Here is a 20,091-nt window from a genome sequence, read left to right on the forward strand (position 1 = left end):
TACAAAAAAAATGTTCATGCCTTTTTAATTTGTCATTTATTAAAATTATAAATATATATTTTAACTCAAAAGTACAGTTTTTAAATTTAACCCTAACCCTTGTGCGCGTTTTTTATTTTGACAGCGTCTTAAATTCATCTTAAATTCCTCTACTGCTGTTAAATTTTCCGATGCCTTTAATTTAGTTTTATCTCCTTATAACGATGTTCATTTTTTAACAAATCTTTTTAATAATCATTGTCTTTGTATTTTAGACAATGTTTGTCCTGTCAAAGTTAGACTAGCTCCGGTTTCAAAGTCGTCTCCCTGGTTAAATGACAGCATTCACTTCTTAAAGCGTTGCTGCCGTAAGGTTGAGCGTTTATGGAGGAAAACGCGTTTGCATGTCCATCTCCTTCATTTAAAGGACCTTTTAGTCTCTTTTAACACTTCAGTTCGAGATGCGAGGGCGGCCTATTTCTCAGACTTAGTGTCTAAGAGCAGAGGTAACCCTAAGGTACTATTCGACACAATTAGTGATATTGTTGCTCCTGCTCCACGTGCTGTCCCAATTTCATCAAATGAAGATTGTGAAAAATTTCTTTCTTTCTTCGTTGAAAAAGTCAGTAACGTGAGGAACAGTATCTCTCCTTCTGTGTCTCTCTTGTCTGCTCCAACTCAAGCTAGGCCTGTAATGTTAGAAAGATTTTTACCTGCGTCCTTACCTGAGCTGGTCAAGTTAGTTAATTCAATGAAAGCATCCTCCTGCTCTCTTGATATTTTACCTGGATCTTTGTTTAAAAATGTCTTTCAGTCTGTTGGTCCCTGTGTGCTCACAATTATCAATACCTCACTGGTTTCTGGTCAGGTCCCTGTTTATTGTAAGAATGCTGTCATTCACCCACTGTTAAAAACCCTAAGCTTGATGCTTCTCTTCTTAGTAGCTAAAGACCGATTTCAAAATTACCGTTCATTGCTAAGATTTTAGAAAAGGTTGTGGCTAAGCAGCTTATAGCTGTTCTAGATGAATACAGCATTCTGGATAAATTCCAATCTGGCTTTTGTAGAGCTCACTCTACTGAAACTACACTTCTTAGAGTCTCCAACGACATTTTGATGAGATGAGATGCAGGAGAATGCTCCGTTCTGTTGATGTTGGACCTGACCTCCGCCTTTGATACTGTGGACCATCATATTCTGCTAGATCGGCTGAGACACTGGGTGGGTATATCGGGCTGCTTTGGACTGGTTTGAATCCTATTTGCATGAACGATCCTTTTCTGTGGCTACCTCTAAGTACACTTTTCTTGCCTATGGTGTGCCACAAGATTCAGTTTTGGGGCCTTTATTGCTCTTACTGTATTTACTTCCTCTTCAACACTTATTGAGCACTTTTAAGGACATTTTGTATCACTGCTATGCAGGTGATATTCAGTTATATATCTCCTTTAAGCCCCATGATGTTTCCAAGCTACAGATTTTGCATAAGTGCATAGACTCCATTAGAGGTTGGATGGCTGGAAACTAGGGCTGCACGATTTTGCATAAAATGAGAATCACGATTTTTTTGGATTAGAATTGAGATCACGATTCTCTCACGATTTTCTTTTCCAGTATAAATATTTATTGCACTTATTAAATGCACATCAACTTCGTAACAGTTGAGACTGACCATAAAAACAATAAATAAACATAAAAACAACAAATGTCTCACGTTTTGTGGTTTCTGCAAAATGTTGTACTGCTTGAAATTCCGTCTCCACCGTTGCTCGACGCTGCGTGTATAGAGCAGGTAGTGCAACAATAGAAAAATAGTTGCGGGACGGCACTGTGTAGCGTTTGTCTAGGGTGTTGATCATTTTCCTAAATCCCTCGTTTTGCACAGTGTTGATGGGAGCCATATCTTTGGTCAGGTGATAAGTGATAGCCTCCGTAATTTCTTTGTGCCTGCGGGAGTTCAACGGGTATAGGGAAGCGCTGTATAAGGTTCCCGTTATTGATGTTTGGGTGGTTGACCGGGACGGATTTTCTCCTGTCACTTTCTTGGCCTTTACAGCTTCGTCATCTCTCACGTGCTCGCCGTTGTTTTTCCCTGCCAGCTGACTTCTGTATCACGAGGTATAAGGCTCCGCCCTTGTCATTTGTTGAGCAGGAAGAGTGAGCGCTTGTTTTCATGCAGCTTATGTCCCGGATCAAGATGCGGTACAATCGTCATCTTTTTTTTTTTTTTTTTTTTTTTTTTTTTTTTTTTTTAAATCGTTGTCATTTGGAAATGAGATCGCACATAAGTATGAATCGAGGTTGCGATTTTCTAACGATTAATTGTGCAGCCCTACTGGAAACTTTCTTCAACTAAATGAGGAAAAGACTGAAGTTTTTGTTTGTGCTCCTAAAAAAATGTTGTACGGGGTGGCTGTAGCTCAGGTGGCAGAGCAGGTCAGCCACTAATCAGAAGGTCGGTGGTTCGATCCCAGGCTGCGTCCTGGCTGCATGCCAAATATCCTTGGGCAAGATACTAACCCCGTGTTTGCCTACTGGTGGTGGTCAGAGGGCCCGGTGGCGCCTGTGTCCGGCAGCCTCGCCTCTGTCAGTGCGCCCCAGGGCAGCTGTGGCTACAATGTAGCTGCCATCACCAGTGTGTGAATGGGTGAATGACTGAATGTAGTGTAAAGCGCTTTGGGGTCCTTAGGGACTAGAAAAGCGCTATACAAATGCAGGCCATTTACTAGGGGTGCAACGATACACAAAATTCACGGTTCGGTTCGATATTTTTTCGATACAAAAAGATGTTCATGCCTTTTTAATTTGTCATTTATTAAAATTATAAATATATATTTTAACTCAAAAGTGCAGTTTTTAAATTTAACCCTAACCCTTGTGCGTGTTTTTTATTTTGACAGCGAATGCGCACCTGCGGACCACTTATGTGCAGCCCTGGTTATTTAGCTCATCATATTGCAGCCACAGAAATTCTTTTGTCCATGAAACCATAAAGCTGCACTTTCTTTTTGCCTTATAGTCTGATTTGTCATAATTTCTCCGTTTTGTGGTAAGCTTTTCTTTGGCTGTCACTTCTTCACCCTGACCGGTCTTATTTGGCTCAGCAGAACTAAAATATATATCTGTCTGTGAAGGTTCTCAGTCATCCAGGTCATCGTAGTCAAATATATATCCTGCTGCTTTTACACGCGCACTCACATAAGCTCAGCGATTCTCTGCGCAATCAACCTCTCACATGTTTAAGCTGCGGGAGATTTCACTTGTCATGTTTGCATAGTAAGCTAACGATTAATGAGACAATGTCAGAGGAATTGGTGCACAAATTATCATCACTCACAGATCAGTGCTGTCGCTCTCTATACACAGTTCACACGATTGCAAAGTGAAAGCAAAAAAACAAGCGCAAATTCAAACGCGATTTCAATATGTCACATATTGACAGTGGCTCATCGATGCCAATGACATAATTACCCAGCTACATTTCTGAAAGAATGCAAAAGCATTGACATATATTTTTCCTACAATAGCCCGACGGGCAGGGCAGAGATAGATTTTGGTAGCCCGACTGAAAAAAATCGCTAGCCCCAGGACGTCGGGCTAGTGATATTGCAAGCCCTGTATCTGATTGAGGAATCACTCATCTTTGGAAAAGAGAGTTTATTACAGAGAAATGTCTCTTTCCAAAATAAAAGCTATACTATCCGCTTCTTCTGGGCTATATTCTCAGCAGGATAAGGAGAATCATGTGCTAACAGCTGTCTAAATGACTCGGCTAAAGTTAGTAGCATGCTTGTTGTTTTTGTCTTTGCACTAGGATGATGTCAGCGTAAATGTGCAGTCATATTCGTTGTGTTCCCACTAGTGCTTTCAGGTTAATCTCGTTGAAATGACCTTAACGCCACAACACGGCAAATCTCCGTTAACGAGCTACCGCCGATCGCCCCGTGCATGGGGCTAGACGGCCAACACGTTAACGAGCTAACTGCGCTAACACACTAGCTCCCACCCATGTAATTGAGCATTGCGTGGCACATCCAACATACTGTTTTACTTTAGTCCATGACTCGCTTACCTTCAGGGTCATACGTCACATGAAAACCAAAATAATTCCAAACGCCAGATCTGAATGAGGGTGGGGGAGGTGCCCTGCGCTCTTCCTTCTGACGATGCTGTCTGTGTTGAACGCTCAGTGAATCTGCGCTCGACAGTGCAGCCTAGGCGGAGTAGTCGAACGCAGATTCACTGAGCGCTCAACACAGACAGCATCGTCAGAAGGAAAGTTGATAAAATAAATTACAAATTTTGTATTGTTCGATACATATGCGTACCGAACCGAAAGCACTGTATCGAACGGTTCAATATCGATACGAATATCGTTGCACCCCTACCATTTACCTTGTGTTATGGAAAACTTGGGTCCACTTGCTACATTTGCCAAACCGTCTATCAGGAGCCTTGGTGTTAGTATTGACTCAGCTCTGACTTTGGATCCTCATGTAAAATCTTTGGTTCGCTCCTGTTTTTATCACTTGAGAAACATTGCTAAGCTGAGTCCCATTGCTCCGAATTAGAAATTGTCATTCATGCATTTGTTTCATCTCGTCTGGATTATTGTAATTCTTTGTTTACTTGTTTATGTAAAGCCTATTTGGAGCCTCTGCAAGTTGTTCAGAACGCTGCTGCAAAGCTTCTGACCAAGTCCTCCAAGTACTCCCATGTCACACCCCTGCTGATTCAGCTACACTGGCTCCCCGTTAAATTCAGGATCCAGTTTAAGGTTTTGACCTTGACTTTCAGGGCTCTGCATAGACAAGCACCAACATATATAAGTGAACTTTTGCATCCATACATTCCCAGCAGGTCCCTGAGGTCATGTGACCAGGGCTTGCGAGAGAGAGAGAGAGAGAGAGAGACGCTTAATGTGCCTTATAAGCCGGTGTGCCTTATGGTCCAAAAAATACAGTAGCTCCAACCGATGTCACACAATGCGCAGTTGTTTTTGAAACATTAATGCGAGTCTGTGGGTCTTTTGTCTACTCATAACATTAGTGTGATATTAGTGATACATTAGTGTTATTAGTTCTGCAGTGGCGTCTTCCCGTTTAGTGCATAAAATCTGTTGATTGTGCACTAGAATAGACTGCAGCACAAGAGGGTTCAGTGTTTTATGGAAGACGTGTTAATCATTTAGTGCCACACCTACATGTGCTCACGTGCACAAAGCTCAGAGGCAAGGGATAAGGACAGCTGACTAGATTGGCTAAAAGTTGTTCTTCTTGGTGATTAAGGGTGTAGACAGATGTTATTCGTTCATTTTATTTTTAAAGTTTTTAACTTTTTTGGTTGTTTTTTTTGTTTTGTCTTTTGAGAAATGCTCTGATTGCAGGTTGAATCTTATTCATTCATCCACAAAGTGCATAGTCAACTAGACAAAGGGAGGAAAAGATTAAAAATACAGTGGTGAGGAATGTGTCACGTTTGTATGGTACAGTACATGTCTAATTGGTTTTCTGTATTTGTATTGGTTAGTGGAAATGTTTGTCAAGAACACATGCTCTCATTCTGGGGACTGAGGTGTTTTCCTATAATGGAAAAATCCCACTGAAGCCAAATAAGCGTGAGGAAACGGGCGGGGATTTTCTTCATCTCCCTTTCACAACACAATACCACCAGCCTAGACAACTTAAAGTGTGTTTTTCTGTGGTAGCGGCAGCTTGTACATAATATTTGAGCCTTTGCCTGGAATTTTGGTTTCGTTTTGGATATGAAAAGTATAGTGGTCATGAGTTGGTTTTTGATGATGGATAATTCATAACTTGGTGCAGTCTGCAGTGTCAGTTTTAGTGAAAGCTTTGGGAGTAGGTAGAAATTTAACACTTCCCAAGACCTGCCCCTTATCGGGCTTCCTGCGTTCTCATTCGCTATAAAACATCTGCTCATAAACTGTTGGGAAATCAGTTTTACCCCGGTTCTTTTTTATTCCTCGGGCCTCCAGAGATGCACCGGACTCAGTAGTCATTTTCACAAAAACTTTATTCATCTTTATTCATCTTCATTTAAGCATGCATGTTGGGTCTGTGTTTCTACAAGCCCCGCTAATTCTAGAGACTTATTCATCATGAAGAAAACAAGACAGTCGATCGATCGATTATTTGCGCAATGAGGCCTCGTCTGTGTCCACCACGAAAATGACCTCCAGATCTGACCTCCTCCTGCTGCCTTTTATTGAGAGACAGTTCACACAAAACACGTCAGAGCAAAGCCACGCCCCCTTGGTTCTAAGACAAAGCTGTGTGTGTGTGTGTGTGTGTGTGTGTGTGTGTGTGTGTGTGTGTGTGTGTGTGTGTGTGTGTGTGTGTAAAAGCAGGAGGAACATCCTTGGTCATAAAGGGGGTAGTCTCCCCCACACCCTAGATGGTTCACCCTAGATAACACAGTGAAGCCATACAAAGGGGAGGAAGTTTACCAACATCAAACAGACCTTCACAAGGATGCTCCTGTGATAAAAAACACTACCGCCCCCCTCCCAGAATCTTAAGAATCTGGGGAGGGGAGGACAGAAAGAATTCCTTAAAACAATGTACAAATGGTAAACATAAAAATGACAAACATTTAACAATTCACTCTAACAATGCATCTTCTAGAAGGGAAGACTTGCCAGGCCGTCCCTCTGCAAAATCAAAATCACTCCTTTGTCTGTGAAACAGTTTTGTAGGAGCGACCCCATCATAAAACCCCCACGGTGTGCTGCAAACTCTGTGTCTGTGTCTATGTGCATGAGCACGTGAGTGAGTGTATGCGCGTACCTGTGTGTATGTGAGTGCAGGTGAGTGTGCGTGTGGATGTGTGGGCGTAACAGTTAAAGCACTATGTGCGTATATCTCTATGTACGCGCCTTCCTGAGGGTCATAAAAGTCCATCTCCCTTCCAAACCAAAGTTATTTAGTTACAAACTTTGAGACTCCCACCCAGGCATGCCCTGAGGAATTTCCACTCAACATTAACCTCTCTTTGTCTCACTTTCACAGTTCAACTGGGGCAGGGTCTCCGAGAAATCTACTCCTAAGCGTATGACACACTCAGGCCTTTTTTTACATCCAGGGCAGCGTCAGTGTCTTTACACTAATTCTATATCCTTCTAACACTTTCCTAAACTCTAAAATAAGCTAAACATTCCCACAATATCCAAGTCAGTAGGGTGAGAACTCAACTGAACACGGCAGATTACTTAATTACAGGGTATACCATAAGTCCAAAGTTTTGTCTCTGGTGGGACATTTCATGTGCTGGGTGAAAGTACAGAGGACAGGGAGCATGCTTTCTTGATAACGCAGTCTTTCCATGAAAGATCCAACAAATGATGACAGAATTCGGTGTTTTCATGTTGTTATTTTCTTGTATTAAGTCACTGGAATATCCCCCGCTCTTACAGTTTCGATCTCCCCAGTTTTGGGTTCGGTTTGTGTTATCACTGACTCAGTGGGCGGGCATCTGTAAGGAGTGGAGGAGTGTTTTTAATCTCCTTTAGTCTCCTTTTTTTCCTTCTCTCTCTCTTCTCCAAATCATTCAACCTCAGTCGTGTCAAATCTCTCTTTTTGCATGAGTGTGTACATATGTTTGTGCTTTGGGTCTTGGCTAACTCTGCATCTCGCTGTGGCTTGGAAGGTCCAAGCCACTGTGCTTTGAATGCATTTCATTCAGACAGTTTAAATAGTCCACAACTGTGTCATTAAATTGTTGTTGGCGCAGGCAACAGGACTCTGTACTTATGCTCACATTTTTATTTTATTTGTTTAATTTTTGTTTTTAGTGTCAGCTAATGTTGGTTCCCATACAGAAAAGAAATAGTAAAAACTTATATGAGATTACTCATGAAAGTGGCCACTTTCATGAGATTACTCATGAAAGTGGCCACTTTCGCATTACTTTCATACATTGTTTTAGTAAGTATCCAAAACATACAAGTTTCATTATATAATTTTTCAAGGGATCTTATATCTGTTTTCACTCTTGTATGCTTTTCATACAAGTTTCACACAAGACAGATACAAACTTTATAAGATTTATATATATCTTTTCCATATGGGTTTGTTGGATGGTTTCCACTAGAAATGAGCAGAACTGGAGCTCAAACAGCAGCACTGTGGTGAGGCTGTCATCCAAACTGGTAGCCTGTCTCATCAATCCTGAAATGTATTCAGTGATAAAATGAAATCCTGTGTGTGTGTGTGTGCGCACGTGTGTGTGTGTGTGTGTGTGTGCGCACGTGTGTGTGTGTGTGTGTGCGCGCGCGCATGTGTGTGTGCGCGCGCACGTGTGTGTGTGCGCGCACGTGTGTGTGCGTGTGCATCCTGCTTGTCCTGGTTATATCCTGGTTATTGATTCCTAGAGAAGTAAGTATTACAAGTAATACAAATGAGTATTCAGTCTTAACTGTCAATTAGAGTATACACCAGCTGTTTGTTTGCCATGTTTGAATTGCACATTGGAAATAGATTTTCCGTGATCTTGCCTGTGTGGATGAGGTTGATTACCCACTCAAGCGTACTCTTTCCATGTACAGACATATCTGCGTAGTGAGTAGAGCAGGGCGATATGACCAAAAATATTTATCACGATATACATTTGAAAATTTGCGATAACCATATAACTGATGACATAATTGATACTAGACAAAATACTTTACAACTCCACAACTTTATTAGTGCAAAAAAAAACCATCAATGTATTTTCACTTAAACAAGCAGCTGTTTTTTATCTGCATTAAAGTTATATAAAAATGTAACAGTGCAAATTCCTCGCTGACAGTTTAACCAAAAGGCATTTCCAGTGGAAACTGGCCGACACATCCTCAGCATAACCAAGTGTAATATCCACAAAACTTAAAGAGCTTATACACACACAATACGGTAACATTATGTTGAAGCACAGTACGTATCACTGTAATGCTCCGACAATCCATCAAGCGGTGCGGCTTCGTAGCTTAGCAAAGTCGTACTGAAACATTTGACAGATTTTCAAGCGCCGTGCACATAAAATCATTTCGAGGTCAGTAAACACAACCAGAGTTCATACATAAGGCACACGGGATTATAAGGGGCTCTGTCGATTTTCAGAAAACTCAAAGGATTGATTTTAAATGCGCCGTATTTTCCAAACAACACGGTAATAACGACGGCCCGCTAGCATGCGCTACCAAAAATAGTGCTTTGTTGTGTATCTGACGGACGAAAGCTGAACCAGTTCCACACCACTGAAGCTGCAGCATTTTTACAAACAATTTCTGGTTTCATTCAACGATCTGCTTTCGCCCTTCACATTCTCCGTCGCCGAAATGCTTTTTCCGCCATGTGCGTATGAAAACAAAGGCACTGCACATGCGTGTTTTACCCATATTCTATCGCGATATTTCATTTACTTATCGTTGCCCAACATTACACCGTATTACCGTGAATGGTATGATATGGCCCAGCCCTAGCTGTGAGCTGAGTCTTGTAACCTTGTAAACCAAAATATCGGAAACGTTTATGTCTGTGCGTCCACAGATGAGTGTGTGTCGTGTGTTTGTTAATGAACCTTTTAATGTGAAGCACTCTGAAAAGCTCTAAGTGGCCTGTGTACTTAGCCATGGTTTTTCTTGTTTGTTTTTTTTAAAAATTGCTTCTATATAAAAGTGACCTTGTCTTAACACATACAGTCAGTAAAAAGAGGAAAGACTTGGTTTCTGAAAGAAGCGTAAAGGCTGCTGCTTATTCTTTCCAACATTCACTTGGTCCTCCAACTTCTGGCCTCAACATCATTAAAATCAACAAGAAGCACTTGGAACATAAATTCTGCCAGAGTGACTCTCTCTCCTGGCAGTATTTACTTTTAAGGAGACAGTGCTGTATTCTGTTGAGTCATTTTGTTTTCTTTTTTTCTTTCAGGAAGTAAAGCAGATAAGGGCATGACAGATGTTTACATGGATTACACAAACATGTAGGAGTATGTCATAGATAATGGGTATTGATATTGTTTTAAATAGTCAGTGGTCTTGTTTTTATTCCATTTTCTAATAATTGCTCCAACAGTCGATCTCTTCTCACCAAACTCCTGCCTGTTTGAGATAGGCTTGTGCAGGTGTACAATCTTATCCCTGGTGTCCTTAGACAGCTCTCTGGTCTTGGCCATGGTGGAGGTTGGAGTCTGACTGTTTGTAGGTGTGGGCTGTAGGGCTGCCACAAACCATTATTTTGATAGTCGACTAGTCACCGATTATATTTGCGATTAGTCGACTAATCAGATCATCATCCATTGGACGTAAAACGTACAGCTTATTGCACCAGCAGCATCTGCTCTTATATAACTATCATTAGCTTACAGCTTTAAGTGTTTAAGGTATGTGCTAACTAAAAATAATGAAGTTTGAAGATTGTTTCGGTGAAGTTTAATAAACTCCTTGCTATCTATAATATAACGGGACACCGGAGTATATTCTCGAGCATCTCACACTGTGAGCTGGTACCCACGTTCCACCTGAATAGGAATATAAATTCATCCGGTGAGGACAGGAATAGGACTGTAGCTACAGTGGAGTGACCTCGGCACACTGTGGAGTCAAGTAGGCGTTGCTTTGTCTTGTAATTCATCTACAGAAGAAAATGTACAAAGATGTCTATGTCCACTGTGAGCGACCATCTTTGAACAGAGGCGGGGGTTTACGACACCAACTCTCTGCCATCTATAATCCAGTTTTGAGATCCCTTCCCAGACGCCTTAACGCCCACTCACATCCTGGGCCATCTGACCTCAGGAATTCGCATGATAAGGTGGGGCCAGGTTTCACAATGAACACACCCGAAACTCTGGCTGATTGGGACCCACGCCCAGTTTCCCACCTTGGCTCAGGCGATTAGAGGATCATCAGGGGGTCCTTTTGTCCCTCTGTGGGGGGTCACTCCCACTAGGTTTATATCTGGGACTCTCCACCATTTGACCTTAGAACTGAAGAAGCTTCTCGGATGAGAGGTGAAACGTCTTCAAGCAACTTAAAGAAGTCCAGACGCTTTTCTCTGCAAGCTCCTTTGACAAAGATGGAAGTTAACATTGGACCAACTGATGTCAAAGACTCTGCAGATATCACTGTACATCTCAATCTGTCACACTAATCTTAAACAAGGCTGAAACTGACAAAGTACTGTTATTTTTCTTTCTGTGACTGTATTGTATTAATTTTTGGTAAACCACTGAAAAAAAATCAGCACCGATTTCAACAGGCCCACATTTTGGAATAACAGATGTTATATGTGGCCTCATAAAAGGAAGTCCAGGTTTGTGCACATTGGCAGAAGTGGAGGAAAGAGAGTAAGTGCCTCTTTCAAACAGAAGTCTACGATGACCGGGATGACTGAGAACTTTCAGACATATCTCATAATATCTTAACAATTTTGGAATTGTTCATTTTGTACAGTTATGGATACAGGCTCTGTTTGACCTCTGCTCACTCCTTCAGTCTTTAGCTTTCACTAGAAATGGACAAAACACAAAACTGCTTCCACCTTTATCTGCTGTGGTCTTTTCACCACTGTAATCTAGAGAAAAATTTTTCTATACAGAATTGGTAAGAAACCAGACTGTACTGGGTTTTTGCTCAAATGTGTGCGTTCTTTTAAAGGGTGTTGCCTTGTATGGCAGCTGTAAACTGATTTGCACGACAACATCTGGGGCTTTTTGACTTTCACTCAAAATCTTGTCACGCAATTAGGGCTGGGCCATATTATACCGTTCACGGTAATACCGGTATAATGTTAGGCAACGATAGGAAAATGAAATATCGTGATAGAATGGGAGTAAAATGCGCATGCGCAGTGCCTTTGTTTTCATACGCACATGGCCGACTGTTGAGGAACCAGAATTGGTTTGTAAAAATGGTGCAACTTCCATGATGTGGAACTGGTTTGGTGTTTGTCCGTCAGATACACAACAAAGCACATTTTTTTGCAGAACATGCAAGCGGCCGTCGTTATTGTCGTATTTGTCGGACTAAGATGCTCTTAAATCTGGGAGTAATCTGGGTCCCAAACTCCGTATATTTGACTTCAGGTCAAACAACACTGCAGCATCACTGAGAGTTGAAAACTGTCTAAATTATTTCATCTTTAATAAAACGATCAGTATTGCTGCTTTACCAGGTGTAACTATAAAGTTTAACTTCCAGGCATCCATGAAAACAAAAGTTATTACATTTAACGGAGTTAGAAGTTAGCAGGAAGCTAGCGGAAGTTAGCTCGCTAGTTTCGCTAGTTACCTAAGCATGATATTGCATGTTCTGACTGAGAGATTTCTGAAAAAATTCAAACGTACAGCTCTGCTATCACTTCCAACATAAATGAAGACAGGAAACTAAACAGTGGTGACGTTTGTAGGGTTACTGAAGTTGGGCTAGCTGGTATATAATGATGTGCTACGTGATCGCTAGCGACACAGCTATGTTAGCATAACATAACAGTGAAGCTGGAGGACGAACACTAACACTTTTCCACTTATAAAAGTTAACGTGAAGGTTCCTCATGGTTAGAGACAAATGCAATCGCATGGCAGGATGCTGTAAACGGACCAAACTTCAGTCAGGAGAACAACTGAGATAATCTATCCACAATACCAGGTTAGTCATTAATATACTGCAACAACATGGGAATAGAGCAGCTGCCAGAGAATTCAACATTAATGAATCAATGGTACAGAAGTGGAGGAAGCAAGAAGAATGAGTTTAATAAAGTTTGATTTATCTGACTGCTTTGTTTCGCTTAATGTGCCTTATAATCCCGTGCACCTTATGGTCCGAAAAATGCGTACTGCACACTGCAGTTTAATGTTGCAAAGCACCTCTTTTTAACTTCAGTGGATATTATACATGGTTATGCTCAGGATATGTCAGCCCATTTCTACTGGAAATGCCTTTGGGTTAAACGTTCAGCAAGGAATTTGCATTTGCACTGTTACATTTTTATAAAGCTTTAATGTACATAAAAACCAGCTTCTTGTTTAAGTGAAAATAAATGGAAGGTTGTCTTTTTGCGCTAGTAATGTTGTGGAGTTGTATTTTGTCTCGCATCAATTATATCGTCAGTTATATCGTTATCGCAAATTTTCAAATATATATCGTGATAAATATTTTTGGCCATATCGCCCTGCTCTACACGCAATGCTAATTTTGCAGTGTGATTCTCTGTGTTTCAGGTTCAGGCTCAGGTCAGCAGCTCTCTAGCTGTTGCACAGGCGCTGGCAGATGATGTCGACTGTCACGTGTTTCCATTCAGAGAGTTTGGCAAAGGACGAATCAAGAAATGCCGAGTCAGCCCAGACGCCTTCATCCAGATCAGCTTACAACTGGCATACTACAGGGTACCACATAGTGAAAGACTTTTTTCGACACACCCTGTATATGAATTGTTTTGTTAATCTCTGGCTTTACAAGCCAAGAAAACACAACTGCAGGCCTGTATTCAGTTTGTGCAACTTTTCAATCTTCCTGTGTTCCCATGAGACGACCTGTCATTAAGGATGGATATTTGTGTTGATGGTGTTAGTGAATCTGCTTATCAGGTGGAGATTTTTTCATTCCTTAAGTCCTGTGTAACTCCTTAATAACCATTTTCTTTATAATAGTAGACTTTCATCAAAATTGACTTTCCTGATCCCTGGAGTAGTTATCTCCCAGCCTTCAAAGGAAGCTTTGCCCCCTTTTTTCCCTCTTCAATTGAAACACAATATTCTTTTTGTATTATCAAAGTGGAAAAATCCTCCATTCAGAACAGATCTGTAGCGCACACACATATCAGCTAGCATGTCCAGTTTGGCTTTTAGTGCTTCAAACCACTTCTCCCCACCTGCTTTCACTTTTCTGCTTCCAGGATCGCGGTGGCTTTTGTCTGACTTACGAGGCATCGATGACCCGTCTGTTCAGGGAGGGCCGGACAGAGACTGTGCGCTCCTGCTCCAACGAGAGCTGTGCTTTCATCACAGCTCTGGAGAGTGGAGAGGTACCGAAGTACTAAAATACTTGTTATTCATTTTTTTAAGCTTAAAGTTGAAAAAATAAAAACGAATGCAGAGTGCCAGTGTTCAAGGTGCCTGTCCAAACTTAGCTGAGTGAACCAGTGAGAACTACATTGGAATATTGCTCAAGTTCCTCAGCCGTAGGCCTAAGGTCAACAAGTTGGGTAATGGCAGAAAGGATACCGTTCATAGCGCCTCTCTGCATGCAGCAGTGAACATGAAAGTTAATGTGCCCTGCAGTGTATGTAGAACACACACTGCAGGGCACTACACTGTATTCACCAGCAATTACACACACACACACCTTTTAACACTTGGAGTGGGTCTACAGAAATCCAGCTGGTAAGCTGTGTGGATCAAACTGTTGGTAATTATGTGTTAAATCGTCCAGCAGGAGCAACATGTGTACACATCCACCCACATAGCACAGCAGTAAGTTCATAAGTGCTACTAAGTACGGACAGGACTGGTCGTGACAGAAGTTTGTTTGCTTTGACAGACAGAGGAGGAATGCAGACGCCTTTTCCAACTGGCTTCTGAGAGGCACCAGAACCTTTATCGGATGGCTATGACTGGAGCAGGAATCGACAGACATCTCTTCTGCCTTTACGTAGTCTCCAAATACTTGGGAGTGGAGTCGCCTTTCCTCAAAGAAGTAAGCCTTGGCTCTTTTCCAGAGGATGGCTACATTTAGATGTACTGATATTCATACACTGTTTGGTTTAAAAGTCCAAACAGGTTAAACGGGACCAACGCGAATGAGTTTCAGCTCTTTGAAAAGTCGTGACTGTCTTCATATGTAAACAGATTGCATTGATTTAAATGGACGTGCACTTCTTTAGCAGCATTCTTGTTGGACAAAACAAACTTGCACCAAGACACAAACACCAAAGACTCTGATGTCAGGTGGACAGAAGAAAGTGAAAGCCAGTGAACGCTCCCATATATGCCCAAGTGTGGGTGTAGCTTTCAGATCAGAACACTGTCCTGATGACGTTATGTCCTCAGGCTCTAGTTTCCAGTTATACTGCACACAGCATGCTTTGAGTAAAGAGAAAAAGGATTTCCGGTGACCCTACAGTCTTATTGATGGATTGGAGAGCTCATATCATAAATGTAGAAATTTAACACTGTCTCAGTTTTATTAATACAAACCATAAAACAATTAAGAGCGCAACAACAAAATGGAGTGTGTCATTGATCAGCTGCTTTAAAGATGCATATCTAACATATTATGAATACATGACTATTGGCTCCCTTTGTGCAATCCATATTGATCCAATAAAGAGTCGATGTATATAATCAGTCAAGAATGCAAAGCTGTCCTTCCATCCAGGCTGCAGCCTATTCCAGCTACCACAGGGTGAGGGGCAGGGTACACCCTGGACATTTTGCAGGGCTAACACATAGCGACAGACAACCATTCACCTCGGTTCTTTTATTCCTCGGGCATCCAGAGACGGCACCGGACACAGTAGTCATTTTCACAAAAACTTTATTCATCTTTATTCATCTTCATTTAAGCATGCAATCTTCTAGAAGGGAAGACTTGCCAGGCCGTCCCTCTGCAAAATCTTCACTCCTTTGTCTGTGAAACACAGTTTTGTAGGAGCGACCCCATCATAAAACCCCCACGGTGTGCTGCAAACTGTGTCTGTTGTTACGTCCCTCTGCCGCCTCTAATCTGCTCAGTGTGTTCAGCTGGTGCTAATTGGCCACACCTAGTCAGGTGTGGATAAAAGCACACCTGAGGCAAGCTTCCCAGAGAGCTCACTAGTCTTTGCCTCGGTGGTACCAGCCATTTGAGCCAACCTGCTATGCCATTTTAAGATAAAGCCTCTTCTCACTAACACTCTGGTATTCATCTCCTTTTTTATGTTGCGGCTTTTGAGCCGGGTTGTAACACTGTCTATGTGCACGAGCACGTGAGTGCCTGTGTGTGCGCGTACCCGTATGTCTATGTGAGTGAATGTATGCGCGTACCTGTGTGTATGTGTGTGCACACGTGAGTGTGGATGTGTGTGTCTATGTCTGTGACTTCCTGGTGGTCATAAAAGTAATGTCCTCACCCACCAAATTCCTTTAAAGCACATACAAAACAGAGTTAACAAACTGCAAACACTGAGACTCCCACCCAGGTATCCCCTGGGAATTTCCACTCAACATTCACTTCTCTTTGTCTCACTTTCAGTTCAAACTGGGGGGCTCCTAGAAATCTACTCCTAAATTCGTGACACACTCAGGCCTTTATTACATCGAGGGCAGTGTCTCTACAATAATTCTACCTTCCAACACATTTCTAAACTCTCAAATAGGCTACGCATATCTTCAGCACTCACACAGAAAGGCCCCGGCCTGATGGTGGAATTGAACTCAGGACCTTCGTGCTCCGCAGCGACACTCAAAAGATCATAATTAGGTTTTGTGTAATTTGGTGTCTTCTAGCTGGTCACATCTGCTTCTGCTTCACCCCATGTTTTTCTCACTCAATCCCTCATTAAAGGTTCTGTCTGAGCCTTGGCGTCTCTCCACCAGTCAGACTCCAGTTCAGCAGATGAATCTGTTCGACCTGAAGAACCACCCGGATTTCATCTCGCTTGGTGGGGGCTTTGGACCTGTGAGTGGGCACATTTACATCTTTTAAGACAAGGAGACTAGATAATGTATTTGTGGTGGGTGGTATGTGAGGCGTTAACGCGAAACCTCGTGTCTTCACTGTCATGTCAGGTCGCTGACGATGGTTATGGAGTTTCATACATCATCGTGGGTGAAGATATGGTCAACTTCCACGTGTCTTCCAAATACTCCTGCAGTCAGACTGTAAGTAACGTCTCCGTGTCTTGGAGTTCAGAGACATCACACACTGTTGTAGGAAATCACATTTACACCAGACAATATTCTCAAGCCTTTTAAACTTGGCACAGTCTTGGAAAGAGAAGATCGCAAATCCCAGAATGGTAGTACTGGTATTCCAGTGTCCAATACCAGTAGAATTCTTGATAACAACATATTTAAACTTTAAGTTTAAGTCGTTTTAAAACATTGACACGGTGGCTGCTCATTTATTTAAAATGTTGACAACATGCTTTGATGACAAGACACAAGCTGAAATGTTAAGATGGTTGCCATGGTATCCTGTTGGTGTTATAGTGCTTTTATGGTAGCATAGCATTAGCATTTGGTGTTAGCCATTGCAGAAATTTTTGTTGACTTCTCAATGGCAGTGTCAGCTTTCTCAAACCCAATGGAGATGTGCATTTCAGGACAACATACTCTGAACTGAAACATGCTTAACTTGAATTTTTTGAACAGATCTGGGTGTTGACCTGTTAGGTGCTTCACTAAATTGGAAGTATTTCCTCCCTTGGATCCAACCTTCCAGTCAGTAGATGACCTGCTCTACCTCCTGAGCTGTAGTCCCACCCCATGTAACACATTTGTAAACAAGATTTTTTACTGTGTGAACCCAGCATACAGACCCAAAAAGCCAGGATGTTTATCTTGGCTCTGTCAATCCTAAAGTGTTGGTTTTATGCTGAATAGTTTTTAGTTTTCCTTGGCTCAGATGGACCTTTGGATAAGTCCCTACAGTACAAGTTAGAAGTTGGTTCTCACAAAGTCAGCGGTGCCCAACCTTTTTTGCACCACGGACCGGTTTAATGTCAGACAATATTTTCATGGCCTGGCCTTTAAGGTGTCGCAGATACAACAAAATAAAATTATATGACCAAGACCAAAACTGTGTGATTGAGTAACTTTATTAGCACTGTCAAGCTGCTAATAAAATGAAATGCGCCAACAACAGTGAGAGTAACGTCCTCCTGTCTGCCCTTTGATGCTCTTCTGGTCACCATGGTAACGCATAAATATTTCTTTCAAAATAAAAACTACAACACAGGAAAAGACCCAGGGAAACTGAGTTAATGATGAAAACCATAAATTTCACACCCGAGCCTCAACTCTAGCGGCCCGGTGCCAAACAACTCACGGGCCGGTCCGTGGCCCGTGAGTTGGGGACCGCTGCTCTAAATGGTGCCAAAACCAAATCCAACTTTTAAAAACATGGCCTCCTTCAGACTTCCAATCCTTTAAATACACTCAACAAAAATATAAACGCAACACCTTTGTTACTGCTCCCATTCCCCATGGGATGGACGTAGAGACCTAAAATTCATTCCAGATGCACAATATAACCATCCCTCCCAAACAGTGGTCACAAATCAGTCCAAATGTGTGGTAGTGGGCACATCTGCTATATTGAGATAATCCATCCCACCTCACAGGTGTGCCACATCAGGATGCTGATCTGACATCATGAGTAGTGCACAGGTGTACCTCAGACTGCCCACAACAAAAGGCCACCCTGGAATGTGCAGTTTTTTGCGCTATTGGGGGTCTGGGGACCCAGAACCGGTCAGTATCTGGTGTGACCACCATTTGCCTCATGCAGTGCAACACATCGTCGCATGGAGTCTATCAGATTGTCAATTGTGGCCTGTGGAATGTTGCTCCACTCCACTTCAATGGCTGTGCGAGGTTGTTGGATATTCGTGGGAACTGGTACACGCTGTCGTATACGCCGGTCAAGCACATCCCGAACATGCTCAATGGGTGACATGTCCGGTGAGTATGCTGGCCATGCAAGAACTGGGACATTCTCAGCTGCCATCTGCCCTGAACAATGTGAACCATGATTCATCCGTGAAGCGTACACCTCTCCAACGTGCCAGACGCCATCGAATGTGAGCATTTGCCCACACAAGTCTGTTACGGCGACGAGCTGGAGTCAGGTCAAGACCCCGATGAGGACGACGGGCATGCAGTTGAGCGTCCCTGAGACGGTTTCTGACAGTTTGTGCAGAAATTGTTTGGTTGTGCAAACCAATTGTTCCAGCAGCTGTCTGGGTGGCTGGTCTCAGACGATCTTGGAGGTGAACCTGCTGGATGTGGAGGTCCTGGGCTGGTGTGGTTACACGAGGTCTGCGGTGGTGAGGCCGGTTGGATGTGCTGCCATATTCTCTGAAACGCCTGTGGAGACGGCTTATGGTTGAGAAATGAACATTCAATGCACGGGCGACAGATCTGGTTGACATTCCTGCTGTCAGCATGCCAATTGCACGCTCCCTCATTGCTTGTGGCATCTGTGGCATTTTGCTGTGAGACAAAACTGCACATTCCAGGGTGGCCTTTTGTTGTGGGCAGTCTGAGGTACACCTGTGCACTACTCATGATGTCAGATCTGCATCCTGATGTGGCACACCTGTGAGGTGGGATGGATTATCTCAATATAGCAGATGTGCCCACTACCACACATTTGGACTGATTTGTGACCACTGTTTGGGAGGGATGGTTATATTGTGTATCTGGAATGAATTTTAGGTCTCTACGTCCATCCCATGGGGAATGGGAGCAGTAACTAAGGTGTTGCGTTTATATTTTTGTTCAGTGTAGTTGAAATGTCATGCTTGAAGCCAGCTTGACACTTGTGCACCTCTCATCCTTGTATTTACACAGTAAACAAACACTTTGACTAAGGTTAACATCACACATCAGCATGACCACAAACGGTGGAGGATTTTTCATGTTTGGGATGGGTTTGTGGTTTTAAATGACAGTTGTCACTGAATTTTCACAGAATCATTTCATAAGACAGGCTATGATGTCATGTATACAGGGTATGGCCATTGTTCCACGAAAGGGAAGAATGTACGCTTTCGCTCATTTTCACTTCCTTTTTAATCATCAGCTCTTCATAGTCAACACACATTCATCTAAAATCTTTTTTTTTTTTTTTTTTTTTTTTAAATTTCAGAATAAATGCCAAAAACAGCCATTTGATTTTTACCTGGTGATCCTCGCAATTCTGAGCCTCAATACCAAATCTTTCCGCACTTAATGTGACTGTGGGTTGATTCCAAGTGTGCAGCAAGCTTTGATGACGTCGTCAGCAACAAAAAAAAGTCTAGAAGATGAAAGGCCTTTTCAGAGGAAAACCGCATCGGATTTCCAGTGAAGTATGTGTCTGATGATGAGAAAAGGGGAACAGTCTGCAAACTAAGGACATCAATTTAGCTC

The 20,091-nt window shown here is 42.3% G+C and overlaps 1 protein-coding gene across 1 annotated transcript in view; it reads left to right on the plus strand.

Moving 5' to 3' along the window:
- The window catches only part of LOC113021424 (carnitine O-palmitoyltransferase 1, liver isoform-like), a 58,819-nt gene that overhangs the window by 34,758 nt on the left and 3,970 nt on the right, over positions 1–20,091 (plus strand). Inside the window, exons 14-18 of the mRNA XM_026166078.1 lie at positions 13,198–13,362; positions 13,872–14,000; positions 14,516–14,671; positions 16,520–16,633; positions 16,744–16,836. Of these exons, the coding sequence (XP_026021863.1) occupies positions 13,198–13,362; positions 13,872–14,000; positions 14,516–14,671; positions 16,520–16,633; positions 16,744–16,836 (657 nt within the window). The remainder of the gene's footprint in view (positions 1–13,197; positions 13,363–13,871; positions 14,001–14,515; positions 14,672–16,519; positions 16,634–16,743; positions 16,837–20,091) is intronic.

This window comes from Astatotilapia calliptera, chromosome 4 (genome assembly GCF_900246225.1).
Source record: "Astatotilapia calliptera chromosome 4, fAstCal1.2, whole genome shotgun sequence".
Classification (NCBI taxonomy): domain Eukaryota; kingdom Metazoa; phylum Chordata; class Actinopteri; order Cichliformes; family Cichlidae; genus Astatotilapia; species Astatotilapia calliptera.